Genomic DNA, 26,469 nt, shown 5'->3' with positions numbered 1-26,469 from the left:
CGGCTACTCCAGCGCGGCTTTTAGGCCCCATTATTTCTTCAGAAGGAACAGTACCAGACAAAGGAAAGACTGATGCAATAACACATTTTCCACCCTCAAAACCGAAGACAACCCAAAGCTTTCTTCGGATTGACGTGCTTTTTTCAGAAAGTTCGTGCCAGATTAATTGCTAAGCAGTGATGCTCTGATAAACCTATTGAGAAAGAACAATAAGTGGTTGTGGACAGCGAAATACCAGAAAGTTTTTGACGCAGTTAAGGAGGCCCGAGTCAATGCTAACCTGTTAAATAACCTTCATATGAACCAAGACTTTCGTCTCAGCACAGATGCATCGGTACATGGAGTTTGCGCATGCCTGTTTCAAATCAGAAAAATTGACGGAAAATCTACTGTATATGTGATTAGTTTCGCAAGTAGATTCCTGACACAAAGTGAATCATCTTATCCGGTAACAGAACTGGAAGCCTTAGCGGTTGTCTGGGAGTTTAGGAAGTTTCAGTACTATTTATAGGGTAAGAACACAGAAGCGTTTTACGATCATCAAACTATGTCCTTTCTACTAACCTGCCAATTGTTAGACAGGCATATTGCCTGCTATGTCTTCTCTTACAAGAGTTCAGTTTTGAGATAGTATACATAAAAGGAGAGCGGAATATTATAGACATTATAGCGTATGCACTTTCACACCTGCCACACGGTTACACGAATTCAGCAAGTTGACAGAACAAACTACCGATTTTTGCAATTTTCTTATGTGCGTCTACATCTACCGACCAAACTGCTTAAGGATGTGACGAAATATAAGTTACAGGAAAAAGATACACACTGGCGAAATGTAAAGCGGAGACTTCAAGACGATAAGAGTGAAGAACTGGGTAAGTACTACACTCTGCACCAGGAACTGCTGTTCCATCACAGCGCACCAGAGTCGTCCCAGGGGTTCGTATGTCTACCTGGTGCACACGTCGATCACTTTATCAAATACACCTATCATGCTAGGGACAGTATGCGTAGGGTGACCAGATGCAATTGTTTAAAGAGGAGGACAAACAGCTTCAACAAGGAGGACAAAGGAAGAAAAAAAGGGGACACATCAAACGGGTCAACTGCAGATGAGGATACCACCCGTCAGCTTTGGACAAGTCACGTGACTGCCGGGAATTACCGCTAAAACTAATAGTTAATTGTTACTGGTGGTCAAGTGGTGATTCCCAGAACAATATTTTTTTTTTATTTTAAATTAAAAACATCGATTGTAGTGACAGTGTGGCGTCAATTGTTTTATTATGTCAATAACACGGAATTGTTTACAAAGCGAAAAACGTAAGACCATTCACCTCCCTTCAGTCGACGCACCACTACAAACATCTACAATTCAAGCTGCAGCTGACAACATGTAAACTGCACTTTAACCTTCCGAATACAAATAAATTGAATGACTATGCAACAATGAAATAAAACCATGACAGTTAAACTGTCGAGTTATTTCTTACCTTTATTGGCCACTGAGATGTACGTTCCAGCTCCACATATCTTACATTCCGCTTCAAATTCATTTCTCCCTTTCTTGAAAGCCCGATATTTGCAGGAAAGGACATCAGAAAATGTACACTTTCGTTTAGGCATAGCCAAATATTTTACGTAATTCACTTGGTTAAAAATTACGCTCACAAATCACACGTGCACTATAGGAAGCCAAGCCAATACAAAGCGAACATACGAAACGAAGATTTAAATAACCGATATTTGCATTCGCTTATAGGTCGATCAACGATAACATCGACGATCCTTGTGCCACCTACTGACACCGCCTTCGTGCGTGTTTATCACGAAGGCGGCACCAATAGTTCAAGTATTTACGAAAAGAGCAATAGAACGGGAAGGATTGTAAATTTAACTGTATTACATTCAACTTTGCGAAAACGCCGGGCACTGTAAAAATCCGCCCGGACCCCGGACAAGGAGCTAAAAAGAAGGACATGTCCGGATTAATCCGGACGTCTGGTCACCCTAAGTATGCGATGTCAAAATTCACAGACAAGATCGTTTCGTACTGTTATTTTCCTAATGTGCGACGCAGGGTACATCGAGTCATAAGAAAAAGCGTCATTTGTCAGTAGGTGAAACAACCAAATCGATATAATTTAACAGAACTCAATCCAATTTTTCCTACTAAACCACTGGACTTGGTGTTCCCAGACGCAGCTGGCCCCCTATCACAACCTAGGAGCAGGTAAAACACGTAACTGCATTATTTGATGTTTTTATTAGTTACCCTCGCACGTATGTGGTTAAAACGGTGACTTCCACACCTATTATCACAAATTATTGCCGGCCGCAGTGGCCGTGCGGTTAAAGGCACTGCAGTCTGGAACCGCAAGACCGCTACGGTCGCAGGTTCGAGTCCTGCCTCGGGCATGGATGTTTGTGATGTCCTTAGGTTAGTTAGGTTTAACTAGTTCTAAGTTCTAGGGGACTAATGACCTCAGCAGTTGAGTCCCATAGAGCTCAGAGCCATTTGAACCATCACAAATTATTACAAATGAATATTTACCAAGAGTTGGTTAGAAATATTAACTGACAGCGTTTCTCCAACTTCAGAAACAGTAAGCCAAGAGTTTTCTTTAATGAACAACAGATAAAACATATTCTAGTTACACATTTCCGCCCATAAGCAAGTTCGGCAGAGAGAGTATTCAAAGAATTTAACATGTTCATTAGGATTCAAACAGACTAAGCGGACAGAATATTTGGAACCGTTTCAGCAAATAATAAATACTCCTCGCTGTTTGGTCCCTTCCCCCAAATCTACCAACCAACCAAAGTTTAGCACTGAAGCACATTCAGAACTTGCGAAATATAAAGTCACTACAAAATATAAACTTTAGGGCGGCCATTCACTGCCCAGAATCAATCCACCCAAACAACCGAATAACCCACTTTACCGTCACTCGTCACAAAAGTGTCCTCTTTACGATCACCATGTAAAGTGCCCATAATCACTCTCTTAAGCTTTTCACTCGAGAAGTCGATGTCTCTACTTGGACTCCGGCAGTGTTTTGCTACGACCTGAGTCAATCACTTTCAACTCTAAACTAATATACTGTTGTTGTTGTTGTTCTTTTGGTCTTCAGTCCTGAGACTGGTTTGATGCAGCTCTCCATGCTACTCTATCTTGTGCCAGCTTCTTCATCTCCCAGTACTTACTGCAACCTACATCCTTCTGAATCTGCTTTGTGTATTCGTCTCTTGGTCTCCCTCTTCGATTTTTACCCTCCACGCTGCCCTCCAATGCTAAATTTGTGATCCCTTCATGCATCAGAACATGTCCTACCATCCGGTCCCTTCTTCTTGTCAAGTTGTGCCACATACTCCTCTTCTCCCCAATCCTATTCAATACCTCCTCATTAGTTATGTGATCTACCCATCTAATCTTCAGCATTATTCTGTAACACCACATTTCGAAAGCTTCTATTCTCTTCTTGTCCAAACTATTTATCGTCCATGTTTCACGTCCATACATGGCTACACTCCATACAAATACTTTCAGAAACGACTTCCTGACACTTAAATCTATAGTCGATGTTAACAAATTTCTCTTCTTCAGAAACGCTTTCCTTGCCATTGCCAGTCTACATTTTATATCCTCTCTACTTCGACCATCATCAGTTATTTTGCTCCCCAAATAGCAAAACTCCTTTACTACTTTAAGTGTCTCATTTCCTAATCTAATTCCCTCAGCATCACCCGATTTAATTCGACTACATTCCATTATCCTCGTTTTGCTTTTGTTGATGTTCATCTTATATCCTCCTTTCAAGACACTGTCCATTCCGTTCAACTGCTTTTCCAAGTCTTTTGCTGTCTCTGACAGAAATACAATGTCATCGGCGAACCTCAAGGTTTTTATTTCTTCTCCATGGATTTTAATATCTACTCCGAATTCTTCTTTTGTTTCCTTTACTGCTTGCTCAATATACAGATTGAATAACATTGGGGAGAGGCTACAATCATGTCTCACTCCCTTCCCAACCACTGCTTCCCTCTCGTGCCCCTCGACTCTTATAACTGCCATCTGGTTCCTGCACAAATTGTAAATAGGCTTTCGCTCCCTGTATGTTACCCCTGCCACCTTTAGAAGTTGAAAGAGAGTATTCCAGTCAACATTGTCAAAAGCTTTCTTTAAGTCTACAAATGCTAGAAACGTAGGTTTGCCTTTCCTTAATCTTTCTTCTAAGATCAGTCGTAAGGTCAGTATTGCCTCACGTGTTCCAACATATCTACGGAATCCAAACTGATCTCCCCCGAGGTCGGGTTCTACCAGTTTTTCCATTCGTCTGTAAAGAATTCGCGTTAGTATTTTGCAGCTGTGACTTATTAAACTGATAGTTCGGTAATTTTCACATCTGTCAACACCTGTTTTCTTTGGCATTGGAATTATTATATTCTTCTTGAAGTCTGAGGGTATTTCGCCTGTCTCATACATCTTGTTCACCAGATGCTAGAGTTTTGTCAGGACTGGCTCTCCCAAGGCCATCAGTAGTTCTAATGGAATGTTGTCTACTCCTGGGGCCTTGTTTCGACTCAGGTCTTTCAGTGCTCTGTCAAACTCTTCACGCAGTATCATATCTCCCATTTCATCTTCATCTACATCCTCTTCCATTTCCATAATATTGTCTTCAAGTACATCGTCCTTGTATAGACCCTCTTTATACTCCTTCCACCTTTCTGCTTTCCCTTCTTTACTTAGAACTGGGTTTCCATCTGAGCTCTTGATATTCATACAAGTGGCTCTCTTTTCTCCAAAGGTCTCTTTAATTTTCCTGTAGGCAGTATCTATCTTCCCCCAAGTGAGATAAGCCTCTACATCCCTACATTTGTCCTCTAGCCATCCCTGCTTAGCCATTTTGCACTTCCAGTCGATCTCATTTTTGAGACGTTTGTATTCCTTTTTGCCTGCTTAATTTACTGCATTTTTATATTTTCTCCTTTCATCAATTAAATTCAATACTTCTTCTGTTACCCAAGGATTTCTACTAGCCCTCGTCTTTTTACCTACTTGATCCTCTGCTGCCTTCACTACGTCATCCCTCAGAGCTATCCATTCTTCTTCTACTGTATTTCTTTCCCCCATTCCTACCAATTGTCTCCCTTATGCTCTCCCTGAAACTCTGTACAACCTCTGGTTTAATCAGTTTATCCAGGTCCCATCTCCTTAAATTCCCACCTTTTTGCAGTTTCTTCAGTTTTAATCTACAGTTCATAACCAATAGATGGTGGTCAGAGTCCACATCTGCCCCTGGAAATGTCTTACAATTTAAAACCTGGTTCCTAAATCTCTGTCTTACCATTATATAATCTATCTGATACCTTCTAGTATCTCCAGGATTCTTCCATGTATACAACCTTCTTTTATGATGCTTGAACCAAGTGTTAGCTATGATGCTCTATGCAAAATTGTACCAGACGACTTCCTCCTTCATTTCTTCAATCCATATTCACCTACTATGTTTCCTTCTCTTCCTTTTCCTACTCTCGAATTTCAGTCACCCATGACTATTAAATTTTCGTCTCCCTTCACTACCTGAATAATTCCTTTTATCTCATCATACATTTCATCAATTTCTTCATCATCTGCAGAGCTAGTTGGCATATAAACTTGTACTACTATAGAAGGCATGGGCTTTGTGTCTATCTTGGCCACAATAATGCGTTCACTATGATGTTTATAGTAGCTTACCTGCACTCCTATTTTTTAAATTCTTTATTAAACCTACTCCTGCATTACCCCTATTTGATTTTGTATTTATAACCCTGTATTCACCTGACCAAAAGTCTTGTTCCGCCTGCCGCCGAACTTCACTAATTCCCACTATATATAACTTTAATTTATCCATTTCCCTTTTTAAATTTTCTGACCTACCTGCCCGATTAAGGGATCTGACATTCCACGCTCTGATCCGTAGAACGCCAGTTTTCTTTCTCCTGATAACGACGTCCTCTTGAGTAGTCCCCGTCCGGATATTCGAATGGGGGACTATTTTACCTCCGGAACATTTTAGCCAAGAGGACGCCATAATCATTTAACCATACAGTAAAGCTGAATGCCCTCGGGATAAATTACGGCTGTAGTTTCCCCTTGCTTTCAGCCGTTCGCAGTACCAGCACAGCAAGGCCGTTTTGGTTAGTGTTACAAGGCCAGGTCAGTCAATCATCCAGACTGTTGCCCCTGCAACTACTGAAAAGGCTGCTGCCCCTCTTCACGAACCACACGTTTGTCTGGCCTCTCAACAGATACCCCTCCGTTGTGGTTGCACCTGCGGTACGGCTATCTGTGTGGCTGAGGCACGCAAGCCTCCCCACCAACGGCAAGGTCCATGGTTCATGGGGGATACTGATATACTACAAATTTTATAAGCATTTGGTGGCACACAGAAGATCTAGGATGACCATAAATAAGGTTTGTTCTTAAATAAATAAGCCAGCTTTTTTTGCACAAGAACACTCACATTAAATGACAACAAACTGTTAAATATTGTTTAAACAGTTATCTATGTCTGCTTGATAGAAGCTTCTTTTGGTACTCTGTTCAACGGCAGTGTCAGCTACCACATGCTGTTACCATAGTTTGTAATAATTGTAATTGTGGGGTCTTGTCCACTCGTTGTTACAGGGTGCCTAGAGGATCTTGCGTTCTCGGAATGCTATACAACAATTCAAACAAATTAGATTAGTAGTTTTATTTCTATGAAGCAATTGACAATACTTAATTTTGGAGATTTAAAAGTAGTAGTCGCAAACGAAGGGCGGCTTGCAACATAATTTAGGGTCCTTGATGTGTGTACTGTTCAGGCCAGTTGACACACGTCGCTGACAGCTAGCGTCCGCGATCTGGTGCTGATCTGCGCGCCAAGGCTGGCAGGAGCGTCGCTTGTATTCGCTTCTTCCAGGTGTCGCTCTTGGCGCGGCGCGGTCCAGTTCGGCGCTCCATTGGCCGCTGTTTCCTCATCACCTTCTCTGGTCTTGCGCCCCTCATCTCCGTTTCGGCGCTTGTGGTTACGCCAGAACATTCCTCCTCCCCCCCCCCCCCAATCACCCCCACCCTCCTACCCCCTGTATACTACAGTTTAATTTTTTGCCTAATAGCTATTACATAGCAACTTTACGATGTATTTCAACTATAACTCTTCTTCAAATCTTAGTAATATAGACTATTGTAATACATTTTATTAGTAGTACACGCTATACTTCTGATCGGTTAGCACTGATGTCATACACAGAACGGTGAGCGGGTCTAGTGCTATTTAAGACCACTCCCTGCCTATCCACTTAGCAGTCAGTTCAGCTTCGCAGGTCGGCGCGGCTTGCTCCATGGAAGTCCACCTGCCGTTCCGGGTATATGTAGTTTGTAATTGTATTTCAGTGTATGTACGATACCGTAAGGATCCCTCTATCTGTGCGTATGTTATTTCAGAATCTGAAGATGATCCTTAAGGACTGAAACTCGTCACTTTGGTTAAAAGAAATTTGCATTCAAGACTGTTTTTTAATTATCACATTAATATGAGTTCACTGATAATGCTTTCCCTTTGCACTGAATTGTAAAGCCAAAAAAATCAAACGAATCAAGACCAAATATGGTGTTCAGAATCGTGTGATCGTAGCGCAGTGAAACTTATAGTTCGCGTATGAGAGCGATACACGGCAGGCAAAGTACATTTTCTGAGAACAGGAATGTCTTGTCCATTATAAGCCATCAGTTGCGTCATAATTTTAGACAGGTGTGGGGAGGCTAACAGTTTATGTGTGTTACGATTCAGCGATGTAACAGAGGCACCCGTGTCCAACTGAAATTTCACACGTTTTTCGCCAATATGCAATTGGACAAAAAGTTTGTTGGACTGTCAAAGCACTGAACAAACAGTTTTTCTTGCTAGTTTTGCTCATCCCTGCATCCAGCTTTGAATACACAGCACCAATTACATGGGCCTTCTGAATAGATTTTTTTTGAGTGGGCCGAATTCTTATATTTGTGCCGTTGCAAACACACAGATTGTATGTGACCTTTCTTGCCACAAACACAACACTGTGCTTGTGTGGACGGGCAGTCTTGGCGTTTGTGCCGTGAATAGCACCTGGGGCATGAGTTAATTCCGGTCACATATTTAGAGAGCTGTTTTCCCAGTGTAGAGAACTTTTTATGTGGCGTGGCACGCGGAAACTGCCGCTGCCTACTGGGCCAGGGATGACTAACCCGACAAGTTGGTGGCTGCTCAAATTTACCACCTGACATGGCACCCGTATCATACTGATCTAGTGTTTGCACGATGTGCTGGAATGATGGATCAGACTGTCTCAAAATCTGTTCTCCAATTTTGACATCAGTTACATTGTACACGATTCCATCATGCAACCTAACATCTGAATATAAGGCACCACAAGCAACTTGGAATTTTCATTTTCTTGTCATACCCTGCAAATCTGTTACCCGCTCACGATAAGTTTGCTCCGACATTTTCTTGCAATTAAAGAATTGATACCTAGCTGCTACCACATTTACATTTACTTGTTGGTCATAAAAGTTAGTGAATCTACAACCCGATCATAAGAAAGTTCACTCAGCTTTGCGTTAGAGATCAACTTCTGAATGAGATGAAACACTGCACTTCCCACCATTGACAAAAAGTAATGTAGTTTCACAGAACTTGGCACATTGTGAGCAATTATGTGGACATCAAACTGTTACAACCACTCAAGCCACTCCTCGTCTTTGTCGCATGGCACTCAGAGCTACAGTTGTATTCTGCGCTGCAGTGGCCGCTTGAGTGGTAAGGAGCTGCTGTACCATGTTTATGCAGCTGAGGCGCCTGAGCAGGTGGGGGGGGGGGGGGGGGCAGGCGGGGGTGGGGGGGCGGGGGGGGCGAGGGAGTGGGGGAGCAGTTGCTCATAGTGGGAGAGACAAATGCAATAAACAGGCAAGACAAGCAGGAAAAATAAGCAATCAAGCAAAGAGAATTTCTGCAACATCTACAGCATCTACCTGGAAACACTGATTAGCAAAAACACTGTAAGATATACTGTAAAAGCAAGTAAACACACCTCTGCAAAGTAAAGACAATATAGAATCAATCCGCCAGCAAAACACAAAAGAAAATCCATAACCACTTGGCACTGGGTTCTCCATAATACTCGTCGCCAATGTTGAATTCCACCTGGTCATCGAATATGAGGTGTCTAGGAAACTTGCTTTCTCGGATCACTAGACAGTAATTCAAGCAAATTGTATTACTGAGTTTTATTATGAAAGGAAAAAATACAATACTTAACTTTGTGTCAGACACATGTATCGCAAGCAAAGGGCGACAGACAAAATGATCAATGTTCTTCAGCATAACAAGTCCAAGATCGAACTGCACAGAATGTAGGAGCTTTGATGCTTATATCTAGCTGCTAGTCTTCAAGCTGCTGTAGAACTGGGCCATGACCAGCCAGCACGGCGCTTATGTCCTCCTCGCATAGAGGTTGCTGCTGTCACATTTCCATCCTGGGTTGGGGTCAGTCAGCATGCAATTGCCTAACATCTTCTTCACAGCCCTATCTGCTCTCTTGTTCCCAAATGGCGGGCTGGTGCTCGACATTACACCATAACAGAGTTACTGCAAAAAAACGGTACCATAACCTAACAATGGATTCAAAGTAGCTTCTATGTGCTACTTTTCGTGTGTCCATGTATGTTGCAGTTGATAATATTTGCATTGCAAATGCAAAGCTGCTCACTTTGCTAGGTATTCAATGTGTGTACCTGAAGGCTCAAATTTTTATCTACGTTTTGACCTAAGAATTTGAGTGAGTCAACTTGTTCTATACCTTTCTTGTTGTGAACAATCTTAATCTGCTCAAATTTTGACTGTTTGGTTTTGAATTGCATTATGTGAGTCTTAGATACGTTTAGATCCAACCCATTTAGCTGAAACCAAGTTTCTAAGGTACTGATCACAGATTTAGGAATTTTTTCTCAATCCTGATTTTCAGCTAAGACAGAAGTATCATCTGTAAATAGAACTGATGGGGAGCTGATTTTTAGTGGTAAGTCGTTAACATAGAAGAGAAATAGGACTGGGCCCTATATGGAGCCTTGTGGAAAATACAAGGTGTTTCAAAAAGAATATATGTATTTCAGATACATCTATTTATTAAACTTTAAGACATATGAATATGAAACTTTACACACATAGCATAGCATCAAAAATCTGACAGATAACCATATAGCATTTAAAAGGAAATTAAAAGCATTTAACCTGACACATTCCACATCATTATGAAGTGTCGTATTCATGATCTATCGAACAAGTACTAATCTAATTTATTTACGAACTTCACCAAGTTCAGATTACAGATGTTCAATATGCCCTCCATCAGAGACATGAACAATATCACATTGATACTTAAATTCCTCCTATACTCAGGGAAGCATGACCTTTGTCACTGATGTTATGGCAGTGCAGATCCAGTTCTTCAACTTTTTAAGGTTCTGTCAGAGTGGTGGTACAGAACATTGTCTTTAATGAAAACCCACAGGAAGAAGTCAGAGGGCGTCAAATCCTGTGACCATGGAGCCCAGCTGAGACATGCTAAGTCACCAGCTCCTTGATGACCAATCCAACAGTTTGGTAGAGTTTCATTCAGATATTCACACACTTGGTGACTGCAGTGAGGGGGTGGCCCGTCTTGTTAAAAATGAAGTTGCCTTCATGCAGCCTCGGATACAACCAGTTTTGTAACATAGCGAGATACTGCTGACCATTAACCGTGTTTCCATCAAAGAAGAATAGGCCGTAAATTGATTATTAGGATATCACCCAAAACACATTGACTTTGGGTGAATCTCTTAAATGTTCAATGGCTGCATGTATGTTCTGTAGGCCCCAAATTCGAACATTGTGTTTGTTTACCTGACCACTAACATGGAAAGTCGCTTCATCACTGAACACGATGCACTGTGCGAAAGTGTTATCATTGTCAATATCATCAAGAATCTCCTTACAAAATGCCACATGTTTGTGCTTGTCATCAGGACACACAGCTTGTAACAGCTGTAATTTGTACAGCTTCAAAACCAAGCCATGTCTCAAAACATGTCAAATTGTTGTTGTAGGCAGTTGTAGCTCCTGATTGGCATGACGAGTTGACTTTGAAGGATTGCATTGGAAAACAGTTTGAATTCATGCAACATTTTCTTCAAGAACATGAGGGTGGCCAGGGCTCTTTCTGTTACGTACATATCCTGTTTCTAGAAACTGTCGCTACCATCTGTGGATGTTCCACCCATTCAGAGGATCAATTTAGTACCTCAACCTGAAACGTCTTTGCACTGTAATCACGGAATTGCAGTTCACAAACTCGAGAACACAACATGATTTCTGTTGTGGAGTAGACATTTTAAACAACTGACAGTTACCAAGCAAAACAGAAGACAATTGACATCCTGTAGCTATTAACATAAACTACACTATGTATTCGTTTCTCCAATAGCCGAGTAGAAGCGCATCAATCGATAGCTTGCACAAAATAATACTTTGTAATACGTATTTTCTTTTTGAAACACCCTGTATTTTTTTACAATCAGAAAAATAATAGGCGCCATTTACAGAGATGCTAACTCTTTGCTTTCTGTTTGATAAGTAGGATTTAAGCCACTGTGGAGCAGTGCCACTAATGCCAAACTTTTCAAGTTTTTAAATAAGCGTTGCATGGTTTACATAATCAAACACCTTTGTGAGGTCGCAGAAAATCCCTGCCACCTTATTTCTGCTGTCTAATGAAGTACTTATTTTCTCATAGAAACTGTTCACTGCGTCTGTGGGATTTTTCCCTGCTGAAAACCAAATTGATTGTTTAAAATAACAGAATATCTTGCAATGAAATTTGGATTTGGGAAACAGCAAGTTTTCAAATATTTTAGAGATAACTGGAAGAATTGAGATAGGATGATAATTTCCCATGATCTCTCTTGATTCCTTCTTGAAGAGTGGTTTGACTTTGCATATTTCAGTTCCTGTGTGATTTAATATTTGAGCTAGTGGATTTCCAATTTTATTGTGCACTGCTTTAACGATTTTGGTGTGTATTCCATCCTGACCTGCAGATTTTTTGTTTCTTAATGTTAGAATAGCATTTTCTACATCCTCCACAGAAAGTTTTAAAAATGTTGTAAGTTTTCAGAGTTTTCACTTAGGCCAAAGGGATTTACTTTGTTGTGATAATCTGTTACATCTGCATCCGACTTTGCTACAATTATAAAGAACCCATGTAAGTATTCTGGTATTTGAATTGTACTTACAATAGTGTTTCCTTCAGTCTCAATTTTTGAAATTTCTTGGTTTAACACCCATACCTGCCAACTTTCAAAAACGGAAATCCGGAAGACCCAAATCGCAAAAATTTAGTGCATGCATTCATCGCAAATTTTTTGTCACTTAACACAAGGAACAGTTTACACATCACACAAAAATGAGCTTTTCTGCTCTTGATCCTGCAAGCCACAATATGAACGACACTGTCAAAATTACTAAACTGAACATTTATTTACACTTATTTACCAAATTTTCTCAAGTTCATAGAACACTAGCTATATTCCATCACAGGTTGCGGAGGACAGATGAAGATGAGTAGCTTTCTTTGCTTTCTGCAGAAGTTCTGAAGTAAAACTATTCATGTAACATGGAGCGCTGATTCTTGTTTTCAAAACAGAAATGAATCCCAGAGTTTCATTCAACACAGACGACCTAAACTGATTGCGATTTTTCTTCACCAAGCTGAGCATACGCTCACACTCAGCATTGCTCTGTGGTAGACTCAAAACAGAAAGCATTAGCCTGGATAACCTATCGTACTTAGGCACACCATCAGCTCCACGAATTCTCATCAAGCGAGCCCATTTGGTATCATCTGTTCTCACTCTCAACAGTAGTAGAGTCATCTGCCTGCAAAGTGAATCAATTTTCCTATTACTGTCCTCCATTTTCGTATTGGAGACGTGTTTAACGGATTTGATATGATTTATTAATTCAGTTCTTCCTCCGTAAGAAATATTTATATCACACGAACATATGGAACAGAACGCGAATGTTTCATCTTTCCGTGATCGCATAATACACGGAAATTCAGCAGAATATGCATCCCTGAAAGACTGATGATATCTTTTCTTAGTTGAGCTATCACGAGAACACTAAATCGCACAAAAATTCGTTCAAAAAAAAATGGTTCAAATGGGTCTGAGCACTATGGGACTCAACATCTTGGGTCATAAGTCCCCAAGAACTTAGAACTACTTCAACCAAACTAACCTAAGGACATCACACACAGCCATGCCCGAGGCAGGATTCGAACCTGCGACCGTAGCAGTCCCGCGGTTCCGGACTGCAAGGCCAGAACCGCACGGCCACCGCGGCCGGCTACAAAAATTCGTCACACAGTTGCACGAATACCAGACAACATAGCAAACACCCCACAAAAGCAAGCATAAGGAAAGCTTTCCCGCTAACGTGCAGTCAAAGCACAAAGAGAACGCAGCAATAACCTGTGAGATATGATTATCTATAGAACGTTCGATCGACTTTCGCCAGCAGTGTTTCAAACACAAAGAGTTAATGACAAAAGCGCAGCGATATTCTGGGAGAAGGGATCATCAATAATATTATCCGTCGACTTCCGTCGAATTTCAAACACTCGCATCTGAGAATAACAGCTATTATCGAAAGTCAAAACTGAAATGCAATCAATGGGCGGGAAAAGGCCCGGTATTTGCAAATCTGAGAAAAAGTGACGTTCATCCGGAAAACCGGAAGACTACCCCAAAATCTGGGATTCTTCCGGGAAAACCGGAAAACTTGGCAGGTATGAATGAACACCTAACTCAGATCTAATGACTGACCACACAGCCTATGTCTTACTTTCATGATTTAATATTGCTCTGTTATTTGCCAGTTGTTTTGCTGCCTTGAAAACTCTTTTAAATATGGTTTCACAGAGTCCAACATATTCAATGAAGTCAATATCTTTATTACATTTTAATTCTCTGTGAACTTGCCTTTTCCTTACACTGGAAATTTTTATGCCCTGGGTAATCTAATTTAATTTATTTGACATTTTATTGCCACAGAGTCTAGGTGGAAATGTTTCATTAAATACACCATTTACGATTTTTTCAAAGTTTTCATCACTTGAGTTATGATAATCAAAAGCCCATTTTATCCTCTTTTAGCTTCTTACTAAATATTAACAAGTTTTCTTTGCTAAAGTTCCTGGTTATGTGGGTTCTCATACGTGAAATGTTCCTGTCTGTCTGCGGCAGCTCAATGAACAATGCACAATGATCTGAAATACCTAGATCTAGACAAAATTTATACCCATCTTCATATAGAAAATTAGCTAGACCATTGTCAAACACAGGTTGCTGATTGGTCATTGTCTCTGATAGATTCAAAGAAATTCAATTTGAAACCATATTTCTTTACAAAGTCAGTGAATCTTTAAGTGTAGCTATTATCACGTACGACATCAGCATTAAAATCAGCAGCTATTACCAACACACATTCATCGTTTAAATAATTAAAACAGTTTCTAGTCTCATAATTTATATCACTCTGTAAGAGGTACACATGAGCCTCCATATGAGGCTTCTGCAAAAGGTACTTGCTAATCTTAAGTTCTGAAGAAACTGCAAAAAGGTGGGAATTTAAGGAGATGGGACCTGGATAAACTGACTAAACCATAGGTTGTACAGAGTTTGAGGCAGAGCATAAGGCAACAATTGAGAAGAACTGGGGAAAGAAATCCAGTAGAAGAAGAATGGGTAGCTCTGAGGGAGGAAGTAGTGAAGGCAGCAGACCATCAAGTAGGTAAAAAGATGAGGGCTAGTAGAAATCCTTGGGTGACAGAAGAAATATTGAATTTAATTGACGAAAGGAGAAAATATAAAAATGCAGTAAATGAAGCAGGCAAAAAGGAATGCGAACGTCTCAAAAATGAGATCGACAGGAAGTGCAAAATGGCTAAGCAGGCATGGCTAGAGGACAAATGTAAGGATGTAGAGGCTTATCTCACTAGGGGTAAGATATATACTGCCTACAGGAAAATTAAAGAGACCTTTGTAGAAAAGAGTGCATGGGGGCTTTATTAAATAGTTTGAAAATATTTTTAGTAGCTGTTATGTCCGATTACGCTGTTTCGTAAACGGTTGGCCCTGACTAGAATTATTACGCAATCTGACTGCAACAAACAATGAAAGAAAATTTTCGTAAACACAGTTAATTAATTAAGTCCCCAGCAACTATAAAACCTACAAAACCAATAAGCACAAGAGTAACTGTTCTGTATGTGGGAGTGTGACTCAACGTACACATCTGGCATGGTTCTTCTCCAACAAGACAAGAATTTTTAAATACCAATTATACTGACGTGATAAAAGAAAATTAGAAAAACTATAATTACGCAAGAAAACCAGAATTCACTCTAATACAAGAACACAAGCCAGATGCTTTGTTGACTGAACCTGTAATGACGCATTATTTCAGACACACAAATAATAAAAGAACATTGTGGTTTTTACCTTCATATATATTGACGAAATGCACTCTGATCATTACAATAACATCTGCTATCTCTCCCATCAAATAACTGGATAAAACATGGAACAAACACTCCTTACTACAACATCTCGACAAGCCTTGCCCACTAGCACATCTCAACACGAACTGTCTTCTCCGAGCTCTCCCACGCACTGACTTCTACGAGATCTTAACAGGCACTGACTACTACGAGCTCTCAACAAGCACTGACTTCTACGAGTTCTCAACAAGCACTGTGGAGGCGGCTTAATAATACCCTTTGGTGCAATCTCTGGCGCAGTGGCTCAGTGTAGCCACCTTTCATATGCCCCTCCTCCACAGGCCAGAATTTGATGGTATTTTTGCCAGCATTGGTGGTGAAAATACCACCAAATTCGTCCAGAAAAATACAGACAAAAATAAAAGATAATATTAATACCTAAATATCACATAATTAATTAAAATTTTGGCTTTGCACTGACCTTTCAATAACCTAGTATATAAAATACAGTAAGCAATACAACTTCTTTTCATACATGTGACTTTACATAAGAGTTCACACAATACACAAAAAATCAGTTTATACAAATGTTCACATAAAATGCTTTCAATGATTAGTTTATACAAAAAAAAAAGACACCAACAGGTAACATCTTTTCAGTAGAAGCAGTCCATCAGTGGCACCCAGTAAAGTTTAGCAGGTACACACAGCAACAAGTCACATTAGTTCAGTAGAAGCAGTCCATCAGTGGCACCCAGCAATGTTGAGTAGGTGCAGACAGCAACAAGTGACTTCATTTCAGTTGAAACAGTTCATCAGTTGCACCCAGCAATGTTGAGCAGGTGCAGACACCAACAAGTGACATCATTTCAGTAGAAGCAGTCCATCAATTGCACCCACCAATGTTGAGCAGGTGCAGACACCGACAAGTGACTTCATTTCAGTAGAAGCAGTTCCATCTGTGGCACCTAGCAATGTTGAAGAGGTACACACAGCAACAAGTCACATTAGTTCAGTAGAGGCAATCCATCAGAGGCACCCAGCAATGTTGAGTAGGTGCAGACAGCAACAAGTGACTTCATTTCAGTTGAAGCAGTCCATCAATTGCACCCACCAATGTTGAGCAGGTGCAGACACCGACAAGTGACTTCATTTCAGTAGAAACAGTCCATCAGTTGCACCCAGCAATGTTGAGTAGGTGCAGACAGCAACAAGTGACATCATTTTCATAGAAGTAGCTCCATCTGTGCACCCAGTAATGTTGAACAGGTGCAGAGAGCAGTCCATGATATTCACTATCACTGATCACACAGTTCATCAGCAGAAATTAAACATGTCCTAGTGGCACCAATCATGTACAAAAGGTACAAGTAACAGTCCATAATATTCACTATCACTGATTACTCAGTTCATCAGCAGAAATTAATCATTCCTAAGTGTCACACATTACGTTGAAAAGTGCAGGTAACAGTCCATAATATTCACCTTCACTAATCTGACAGTTCAGGCATGAACAATAGTTTGAAAACACATACAAATGCTTTTACAATGCTCTTACACTAAACATACAAATTCTAATAAACACACAAATGATATCAGACAATTGTCATATTAACTATTACAAATACTCAAATATCAGTAAAGCGATAATATTTATGGGTGTCAGTGCAAGCCACTACAAACAAATAAAATAATATTCACGAGATAGGTGGGTAGGATTAGGAAAGGAAAACACACAAAACACACTCATTCATCTTTCATCCACATTAAGTACTACTGTGTAATTGAATGGTGTTAACTGTGTAAATGTAATTCTGTCAAAATCTGATGTTCATCATGTGTATCAAGTAATAGTGGCAGCAATGTACAACAGTCAATAATAGTTAGGTCAACGTCATAGTCATCATGTCAAGACCAATGTTTGCCAAGCCAGATCAAATGTACTGTTGTTGAACAACTGTCAGTGAGCCAAGATATGCAAATACTTCCTCTCTTCAAAAAAAAAGTATATACTGCTTAGTGATTTAACAAAGTGTGTGTATAGACTGTCTTCCTTCTACTTTAGTGTTCTAGTCTGTTATCTTCATCCTCCTTGTTCCATTAAGACCAACAAAAAAAAAATGCTCCTCACTTACTTTACCTCTTATACACCAAAACTCCAATAATCATCAGCATCACATAATCTCAATACTTCACTAATACTTCTTACGTCGATACATATAACTCTTATCATCAATATCATTTACCTTACCTCTTGTCCACAAAAACTCCAATAATCATCAACTTCATATAATCTCTATACCTCAATAATACCTCTTTAATACGTCGATAAATATGAACCTTATTGCCAATATCATCTCACTTCCAACACAACTCTTTCCTCTAGTCAGTCTCCTCGAACAAGTACAGATAAAATTCTAATGCAAACCTCATCATCCCATACAATCCGAAGACACATTGTCAACACACAACCTCTGTGTAATCCATCTGAGCCCAATCTTCTACTCATTATGAATTATAAACAAAGAAATGCATACATGACCTCTAACAGACTTAGTTCGAACGACTCTCAGTAATTAAGTACGATTACGGAATGTGAATGATCACAATATTTCACAGTGTGTACACCACTTCAAGAATTATGGCAGAAGCAAACATGTGGAGTATTTTTTGTGTCAAGTGTCACTTACTATTTCAATTGCTCGCGAAAAATGCAGTGTAATAATTGTTAATGGTCTAAACCTAGTAATGGTATGTCATGTCGTTAGCTTCCTTCCTATTAGCATACATTTATACAGCTTCCATAAAATCTCCAGCTCATGTGACTTCAACGAAGTTCTTTGTACCAATGTCGTTCGTCAAATTATAGCAGTTCATTTTCTTATCTTAAAAATATAAGGCACTGAGCGTAAGCAAAACAAGCACTAGCGAGTAAATATACCAGTAGAGAACAGAATGTCAACAAGTGGATGCAGCACAATCCTTACAACGAGGCTCTGCCAAGCGAACAATCTATAATTAATCCAATAGTGTGACCTAAACTCTCTGTTTGTACACAGTATATCAGCATTTCTATACACCAAATTAAAGAGTAGTTATGACAACAACAGATATGTATAAATATGCAATCTATACGCAAAGCAGTAAACATATCATTAGCATCATATCAGCATAAGCAAATAAATGTTCATATGTCATCTTAATAAGTAAACATGAAAGCGCAAGCAGATAAATCACAAAGTATAACTTACATACCTAACCACATAAGCACAATAAATCAGGTGACAATTATAATTTAAATAAATAAGCACAGCAGGCACATAATTAAAAAATATGACATCAGTGAAAAAGCAGTGCAGCTAAGCGATGCATAATATATACAAGTTACAACCCAGTTCATTAATAATCATTGTCAAAATCAGTTAACGTACGCAAGCACGTCGCTTCACAAGTAAATTCATAGAACATGAAATTAGCACAAAGTATGAATCACGTAATCGCGAGCAGCAAACTACGTCTAAAGTACGTACCTAAGTGGAAATATGTTACCTGAAAAATAAACTCAATTAATAGTTACCTTTTTAGTTTATTAGTTTCTTCTTGGAAATTACATTCTTCCTGAAAATTTCTCGATAGCAAGTCGTCTTAACGTCGGACACGCACTGAATTTACCTGAAGGTCTTAAATATTTTATAGAACCGTATCCTGAAAAATACTGAATGTTAATAACATAATTCATCAAGTCACTATAGCTTTATACTGAATTTAATCGGAGAAATTAGACTGTGTATTTGTTTACGGCTGTCAGTGCATTCGCACTGAGCGCTCGATCAGCTGTAGGCGCGTGACGTAGGAAGCAATTGTTTTCGGTCAACGACTGCCTTGTGCGGCGCGCAGACTTGACTGTTGCTTTGAGTATGTGCCGCCGCCAAAACACAGCGCGGTATCCTTGTATTCTCTGCATGTTTACATGTAGCTGTTAGTTTCTCACAAGTATGTCATTCTACAAAAATTTTTTAAAAGTATATCATTCCACAAAAATTTTGGAAACTACGAATCTCACGTTTTGTGGTAAGAACATCATAATTACGAATAGCGTCTAATTTCTCTGGATCAGGAAGAATACCTTCTGTAGAAATAATGTGACCGAGAAATTTCACCTGAGAATGACCAAATTCAGATTTTTCTAAATTCACTGTAATGCCAACTCTTGCAAAAACACGTAATAATGAATCCAAATTTTGTTGTGCTCACTCCAAGAACGTTTAGCAATAAGAATATCGTCAACATATGAAGTAATATTGTCACGAAGATAAACGGGTAACATTTCGTTTAAACTAGGAATGAATGCTGCAGAAAATATAGTAAGTCCAAACGGTAATTTCCGAAGTCACTTTTGGGTAAAATCGTCATATCCGGTTATTGTTTACTTACTCACTAGATAGATTGATAGTCGAAGAGTTGGTTTGACAGATGCAAAGAATAGTAAAAGAGTAGGCAGCGGTGCAGAAAACTAAAAGAGAAATAGCACCACTACAGCTCGGGGCCCTATGCTCGCTACGGCACATATTCACTTAGAGTAGTGAATCCCCTGAGGACTTTAATAGCCGCACATAATTTCCAGTTTGTGACTTAATGGCAACTTTGGCGGAAGTGCGTACATAAATTGATCTAACCATGCACATGGATGTATGTCATTCTTAGAATTGCGGAAGATCTTAAATTTCCGGACAGTCAAAAAGTGTTCATAGTCAAAGTTTTCACCTCGTGGCGACAAAGACCTACCGCGTCTGTCCCAGTCACAATGACGATTATTGTCAAGTTCGCGCGCCTGGCGCTCTCTTGTCGCACCCCGTAAATGAAATAAATTACTTTCTTCAAACCCCTCTGCTAAACTAACACTTGTCAATTTATCCGAGATCCCCTCCACTCTTTCCGATGAGTCACTTAATTGTTCTTTCTGTTTATTTACGTCTTCTGTAAATGTCGCGACTCGGGTTTCGGTGTTGACACATTTGGTAGTTAACTGTTCATATTGTTGTGTTAGATTATTTATTCTGTCATTTGATACGGATTCCTCGATTCTCTCAATTATTTCTTCCTTATCTTTTGCACGTTGTAAATTTAACTCTGAAAATTTCTGTACTATCACGCGATCTCTTTCTTCCTGTTCTCTATCCTGTTCCCTTTGTCTAATCTCTGTTGAAATTAAGCTATTATTGTGAGCCTTCAAAATCGGTTGTACTTCTTCTCTAATTTCTTTATTTGATTCATCTTTTATGTTTTTGAAACACGTCCCTATTCGTGAGTCTAACCGTGTTGTCATTGCTTTCATTTCTGTTTTAATTTCCGATCGTAAAGTTCCCATCTCTGTTTTAATTGTTCCCATTAGTGAGTCTAACCGTGTTTTTAATTCTGATCCCAAATTTAATATAGCATTCATCAACTGCTCCATAGTAACTGGTTCGAAACTCTTTTCACCCCTAACATTTCCCGCAAAATCGACTTCTTTCGTCATAGCCATAAAGCTATCTGTGTTCGATACTATTTCAGAATCTTCTATCATTGATCTCGTATTCTGTGAATTTTCTGATTGAGAAAAATTTTGAAATGGTTCCGGACTATTTTCCCGACTTATTACATTGTTTTCCACTTCATTATTCATCATACTGTTGTCCTGTGTTGGCGAGTTCGCCATGTGAACAATTTCGTCATTCTCATTATTCATCATTTTCGCCTTTTTCATTGATCGCGTAATCATTTACAAAATATACAAAACTCGTCACTGTGCGAAAATTACACACAAGGACTCCTTATCTCCAACAACACCATTTACATGCAATGTCTCCCTCAAACACGATCAATCGAACAATTGAAATAATTGCACTAGATTGTCAAACGCGTATACAAAGCAACAAATCAAATTCTGAGAAAAAAATACCATTAGAAGAATGACAATTACCAAATCTACACATGCAAAATAGACTACAATTACTAACTACAAATTACTACAACAATACTACTGTCTACTATTTCTACAATCAGAAGAATCCAAGGGACGATCCGAAGCAGCGGTCGCCACGTGCATGGGGGCTTAATTAAATAGTTTTAAAATATTTTTAGTAGCTGTTATGTTCGATTACGCTGTTTCGTAAACGGTTGGTCCTGACTAGAATTATTACGCAATCTGACTGCAACAAACAATGAAAGAAAATTTTCGTAAACACAGTTAATTAATTAAGTCCCCAGCAACTATAAAACCTACAAAACCAATAAGCACAAGAGTAACTGTTCTGTATGTGGGAGTGTGACTCAACGTACACATCTGGCACGGTTCTTCTCCAACAAGACAAGAATTTTTAAATACCAATTATACTGACGTGATAAAAGAAAATTAGAAAAACTATAATTACGCAAGAAAACCAGAATTCACTCTAATACAAGAACACAAGCCAGATGCTTTGTTGACTGAACCTGTAATGACGCATTATTTCAGACACACAAATAATAAAAGAACATTGTGGTTTTTACCTTCATATATATTGACGAAATGCACTCTGATCATTACAATAACATCTGCTATCTCTCCCATCAAATAACTGGATAAAACATGGAACAAACACTCCTTACTACAACATCTCGACAAGCCTTGCCCACTAGCACATCTCAACACGAACTGTCTTCTCCGAGCTCTCCCACGCACTGACTTCTACGAGATCTTAACAGGCACTGTCTACTACGAGCTCTCGACAAGCACTGACTTCTACGAGTTCTCAACAAGCACTGTGGAGGCGGCTTAATAATACTCTTTGGCGCAATCTATGGCGCAGTGGCTCAGTGTAGCCACCTTTCAAGAGAACCACTTGTATGAATATGAAGAGTTCAAATGGGAACCCAGTTCTAAGCAAAGAAGGGAAAGCTGAAAGGTGGAAGGACTATATAGAGGGTCTATACAAGGGCGATGTACTTGAGGGCAATTTTATAGAAATGGAAGAGGATGTAGATGAAGATAAAATGGGAGATATGGTACTGTGTGAAGAGTTTGATAGAGCACTGAAAGACCTGAGCCGAAACAAGGCCCCGGGAGTAGACAACATTCCATTAGAACTACTGACAGCCTCGGGAGAGCCTGACAAAACTCTACCATCTAGTGAGCAAAATGTATCAGACAGGCGAAATACCCTCAGACTTCAAGAAGAATATAATAATTCCAATCCTAAAGAAAGCAGGTGTTATGTGAAAATTACCGAACTATCAGTTTAATAAGTCACGGCTGCAAAATACTAACGCGAATTATTTACAGACGAATGGAAAAATTGGTAGAAGCCGACCTCAGGGAAGATCAGTTTGGATTCCGTAGAAATATGGGAACACATGAGGCAATACTGCCCCTAGTACTTATTTTAGAAGCTAGATTAAGAAAAGGCAAACCTACGTTTCTAACATTTGTAGACTTAGAGAAAGCTTTTGACAATGTTGACTGGAATACACTCTCTCAAATTCTGAAGGTGGCAGGGGTAAAATTCAGGGAGCGAAAGGTTATTTACAATTTGTACAGAAACCAGATGGCAGTTATAAGAGTCGAGGGGCATGAAAGGGAAGCAGTGGTTGGGAAGGGAGTAAGACAGGGTTGTAGCCTCTCCCCGATGTTGTTCAATCTGTATATTGAGCAAGCAGTAAAGGAAACAAAAGAAAAATTCGGAGTAGGTATTAAAATCCATGGAGAAGAAATAAAAACTTTGAGGTTCGCTGATGACATTATAATTCTGTCAGAGACAGCAAAGGACTTGGAAGAGCAGTTGAACGGAATGGACAGTGTCTTGAAAGGAGGATATAAGATGACCATCAACAAAAGGAAAACGAGGATAATGGAATGTAGTCGAATTAAGTCGGGTGATGCTGAGGGAATTAGATTGGGAAATGAGACACTTAAAGTAGTAAAGGAGTTTTGCTATTTGGGGAGCAAAATAACTGATGATGGTCGAAGTAGAGAGGATATAAAATGTAGACTGGCAATGGCAAGGAAAGCGTTTCTGAAGAAGAGGAATTTGTTAACATCGCGTATAGATTTAAGTGTCAGGAAGTCGTTTCTGAAAGTATGTGTGTGGAGTGTAGCCATGTATGGAAGTGAAACATGGACGATAACTAGTTTGGACAAGAAGAGAATAGAAGCTTTCGAAATGTGGTGCTACAGAAGAATGCTGAAGATTAGATGGGCAGATCACGTAACTAATGAGAAGGTACTGAATAGAATTGGGGAGAAGAGGAATTTGTGGTACAACTTGACTAGAAGAAGGGATCGGTTGGTAGGACATGCTCTGAGGCATCGAGGGATCAGCAGTTTAGTATTGGAGGGCAGCGTGGAGGGTAAAAATCGTAGAGGGAAACCAAGAGATGAATACACTAAGCAGATTTACAGGGATGTAGGCTGCAGTATGTACTGGGAGATGAAGAATCTTGCACAGGATAGAGTAGCGTGGAGAGCTGCATCAAACCAGTCTCAGGACTGAAGACCACAACAACAACAACAACAACAGTCTTAAGTTCCCTATTTTGTTTAAAATTTTATTTGCATCCTCATTAAACCAGTGCTCATTTAAGTAAACAGCTCTAATATTTGCTCATTCTGACATATTGATTTCCAGTTCGTCTAGTTTGGAGCTTTTACTGTTTTAAGTAGGGCCTATCAGTGTTTAAACCGTTTATATTCTAGTGGATAACATATCTACTTTGACTATTACTTATAGGCTTTAGCACATTTCTTCCAGATAATGGTTTGGTTTTGTTTTTCTTAATGCAACACAAGTTTTTCACCCCATCACTACGTATCAGTTTCCCTTATTTTTTGAGCCCAACCTATTTACACCATTTACGCCATCTTTGGCAAGACACTTTGCACTTCGAAATTTGTGGGGATCAATGTCAACGGCTCCTAGTTTATTGCACTGTTCTTTAATATTGCCGTTTATTCTCTGCACATAGCTGCCACTCATCGATCTCCTGTACACAATGCCACTGATTATTATTTTGGGATTTGTGTAAAGGCGTCTGGCCTTTCGCAGAATGTTCCTTGTGTGGTTTACAATTTCTTCTTTGCTGTTGTTTAGAAACGAATTTGATCCCACGTGAATAAAAGCACCGATTGGATTCCTGTTACGCTTATCTGCTGTGCTCTCACTTGAGTTTAAGACGTTTAGATGTGTATGCAATTGATGCTTCCTGATTCCCGGTCGAACGTCGATTTCGCAATGCGCTACCAGTAATAAGGAGTTCACTTTCTGTCTTACTATAAGGCTTCTTGTTGTCTTTTTTGTACGTTACGCTGATCCACTTAAATTTGTTTAGTTCTTCCGTATCCTTACTTACTTTTCTTTCGTAATGGGAGCTAAATATTTTAGTGGTCAATCAGTTGTGTCACTTCGCTTATTTGCCGATGTATCCATCCAATATTGGCGTTTTTTCACATACACAACGCTTTTTGTGTTTTAAGGCAATATTTTACTGCTTTAGCAACGTCAGTCCTATTTCAGATCATCAGTGTAACTTTGAAGAATATGAATAATTTCGTCTTTAGAACTTAATGTGGATGTTAATCGTGCATTTTCGTCACTTATGTAGTCGAGGCATGTCCATTGAATATCGTCATTTATAAATTTCAGACACACGTTTGCGCACTTTTCGTGTAACCAAAAGTTGCACGTAATGCACTGAATTCCTTTGACTTATGGGAGCCTTTATATTTTATGAAGTAACAGCTTTTTCAAGAGATGAGAAAACATTTTATTTTCCAAGCACAGATAAAAAACTAACAAGAATAAACAACTCGTAACCAAGCCGACTACGGCAAAGGTAAATAACTATCAGCTGCAGCTTTCACCCGCTGTTTTTGGCGCAGTGGATAAATGACGTCGCCACATCAGCCCCCCCCCCCCCTTTTGAAACCGGTTGCACCAGGTATGTGGGGAAACTTGCACTTTATTTTTCTACCAGCTCTCGGGAAAACATCTGGTGCAGGCAATGGCTGCTCCTGTTCTGCACTTGCTGCCTCGTTGTCCTCTTCTGAAACCGAGGGCTCGGCGAGACTCTCTGCTGTTTCTTTGGCCTCCACGTTTGAGGATGATTTTGCAGACCGAGGAAGGAGTGTAAGCAGGTTTAAGCCGCTCAATTGAGACTGTCTCTTCTTTACATCCTTATCGATTTTGAAGCTGTGGCTTCCTCTTGTGATTACCCTGTATGGTCCAGAGTAAGGCGAAACAAGCGGCGGGCGCACCGTATCATCCCTAAGCCACACGTGGGACGTTGCTTGCAGTTCTTTATGTACAAACACTCTCCGGTCTCCATGTCTGACAGGGTTAGTGGGTTTGATGTTTCTCATTCTAACGCTGAGTTGTCTCGCGAATTGCGTGCATAGCTCAGGGGCGAACGGCTGTGTAGATGCTGGAACGATAAATTCTCCAGGAACCCTCAATTGCTCGCCATAAACCACTGCTGCGTAAGAGCATTGTAAGTCCTCCTTCACGGCCGTTCTCAATCCGAGTAGGACCAGCGGTAGTGCTTCAGGCCATGAAGTGGAACTACACATTAATGCAGCTTTGAGAGTGCGGTGTAGACGTTCCACCATTCCATTACTAGATGGATGATAGCTTGTGGTGCGTGGGTGGTTGCATCCGCACAGTAGTAAAAGTTCATTGAAATGTTGGCTTTCAAACTGCCTTCCGCGATCTGTTGTTATGTTTTGCGGAACGCCAAACCTGGAGAACCATGAATGCAACAGTGCTTTTGCAACCGACTCCGCAGAAATGCCTTGTATTACAACTACTTCTGGCCACCTGGTAAAACGATCAATGATTGTGAGCAAAT

At 39.8% G+C, this 26,469-nt stretch overlaps 1 protein-coding gene across 1 annotated transcript; it reads right to left on the bottom strand.

The window, feature by feature from the left end:
• Positions 1-13,632: 13,632 nt before the first annotated feature.
• On the bottom strand, positions 13,633-26,230 carry LOC124606613. The gene is made up of 2 exons (XM_047138598.1): positions 25,597-26,230; positions 13,633-13,811 (listed from the first exon to the last, which is right to left on the bottom strand). The coding sequence occupies exons 1-2, from the start codon at positions 26,228-26,230 to the stop codon at positions 13,633-13,635; spliced, it is 813 nt and encodes a 270-aa protein (XP_046994554.1).
• Between the last annotated feature and the right edge of the window lie 239 nt (positions 26,231-26,469).

This window comes from Schistocerca americana, chromosome 3 (assembly GCF_021461395.2).
Source record: "Schistocerca americana isolate TAMUIC-IGC-003095 chromosome 3, iqSchAmer2.1, whole genome shotgun sequence".
NCBI lineage: Eukaryota > Metazoa > Arthropoda > Insecta > Orthoptera > Acrididae > Schistocerca > Schistocerca americana.
The sequence above is the reverse complement of the archived record's forward strand: the minus strand, read 5'-3'. Positions and strand labels throughout refer to the sequence as shown.

Coding starts and splice junctions, on each gene's coding strand:
- LOC124606613 (XM_047138598.1), bottom strand. CDS start 26,230: ATGGTGGAACGTCTACACCGCACTCTCAAAGCTGCATTAATGTGTAGT. Junction 13,812..25,596: donor AGATGTTTTCCCGAGAGCTG/GTAGAAAAATAA, acceptor ACTTTTTCTCAG/ATTTGCAAATACCGGGCCTT.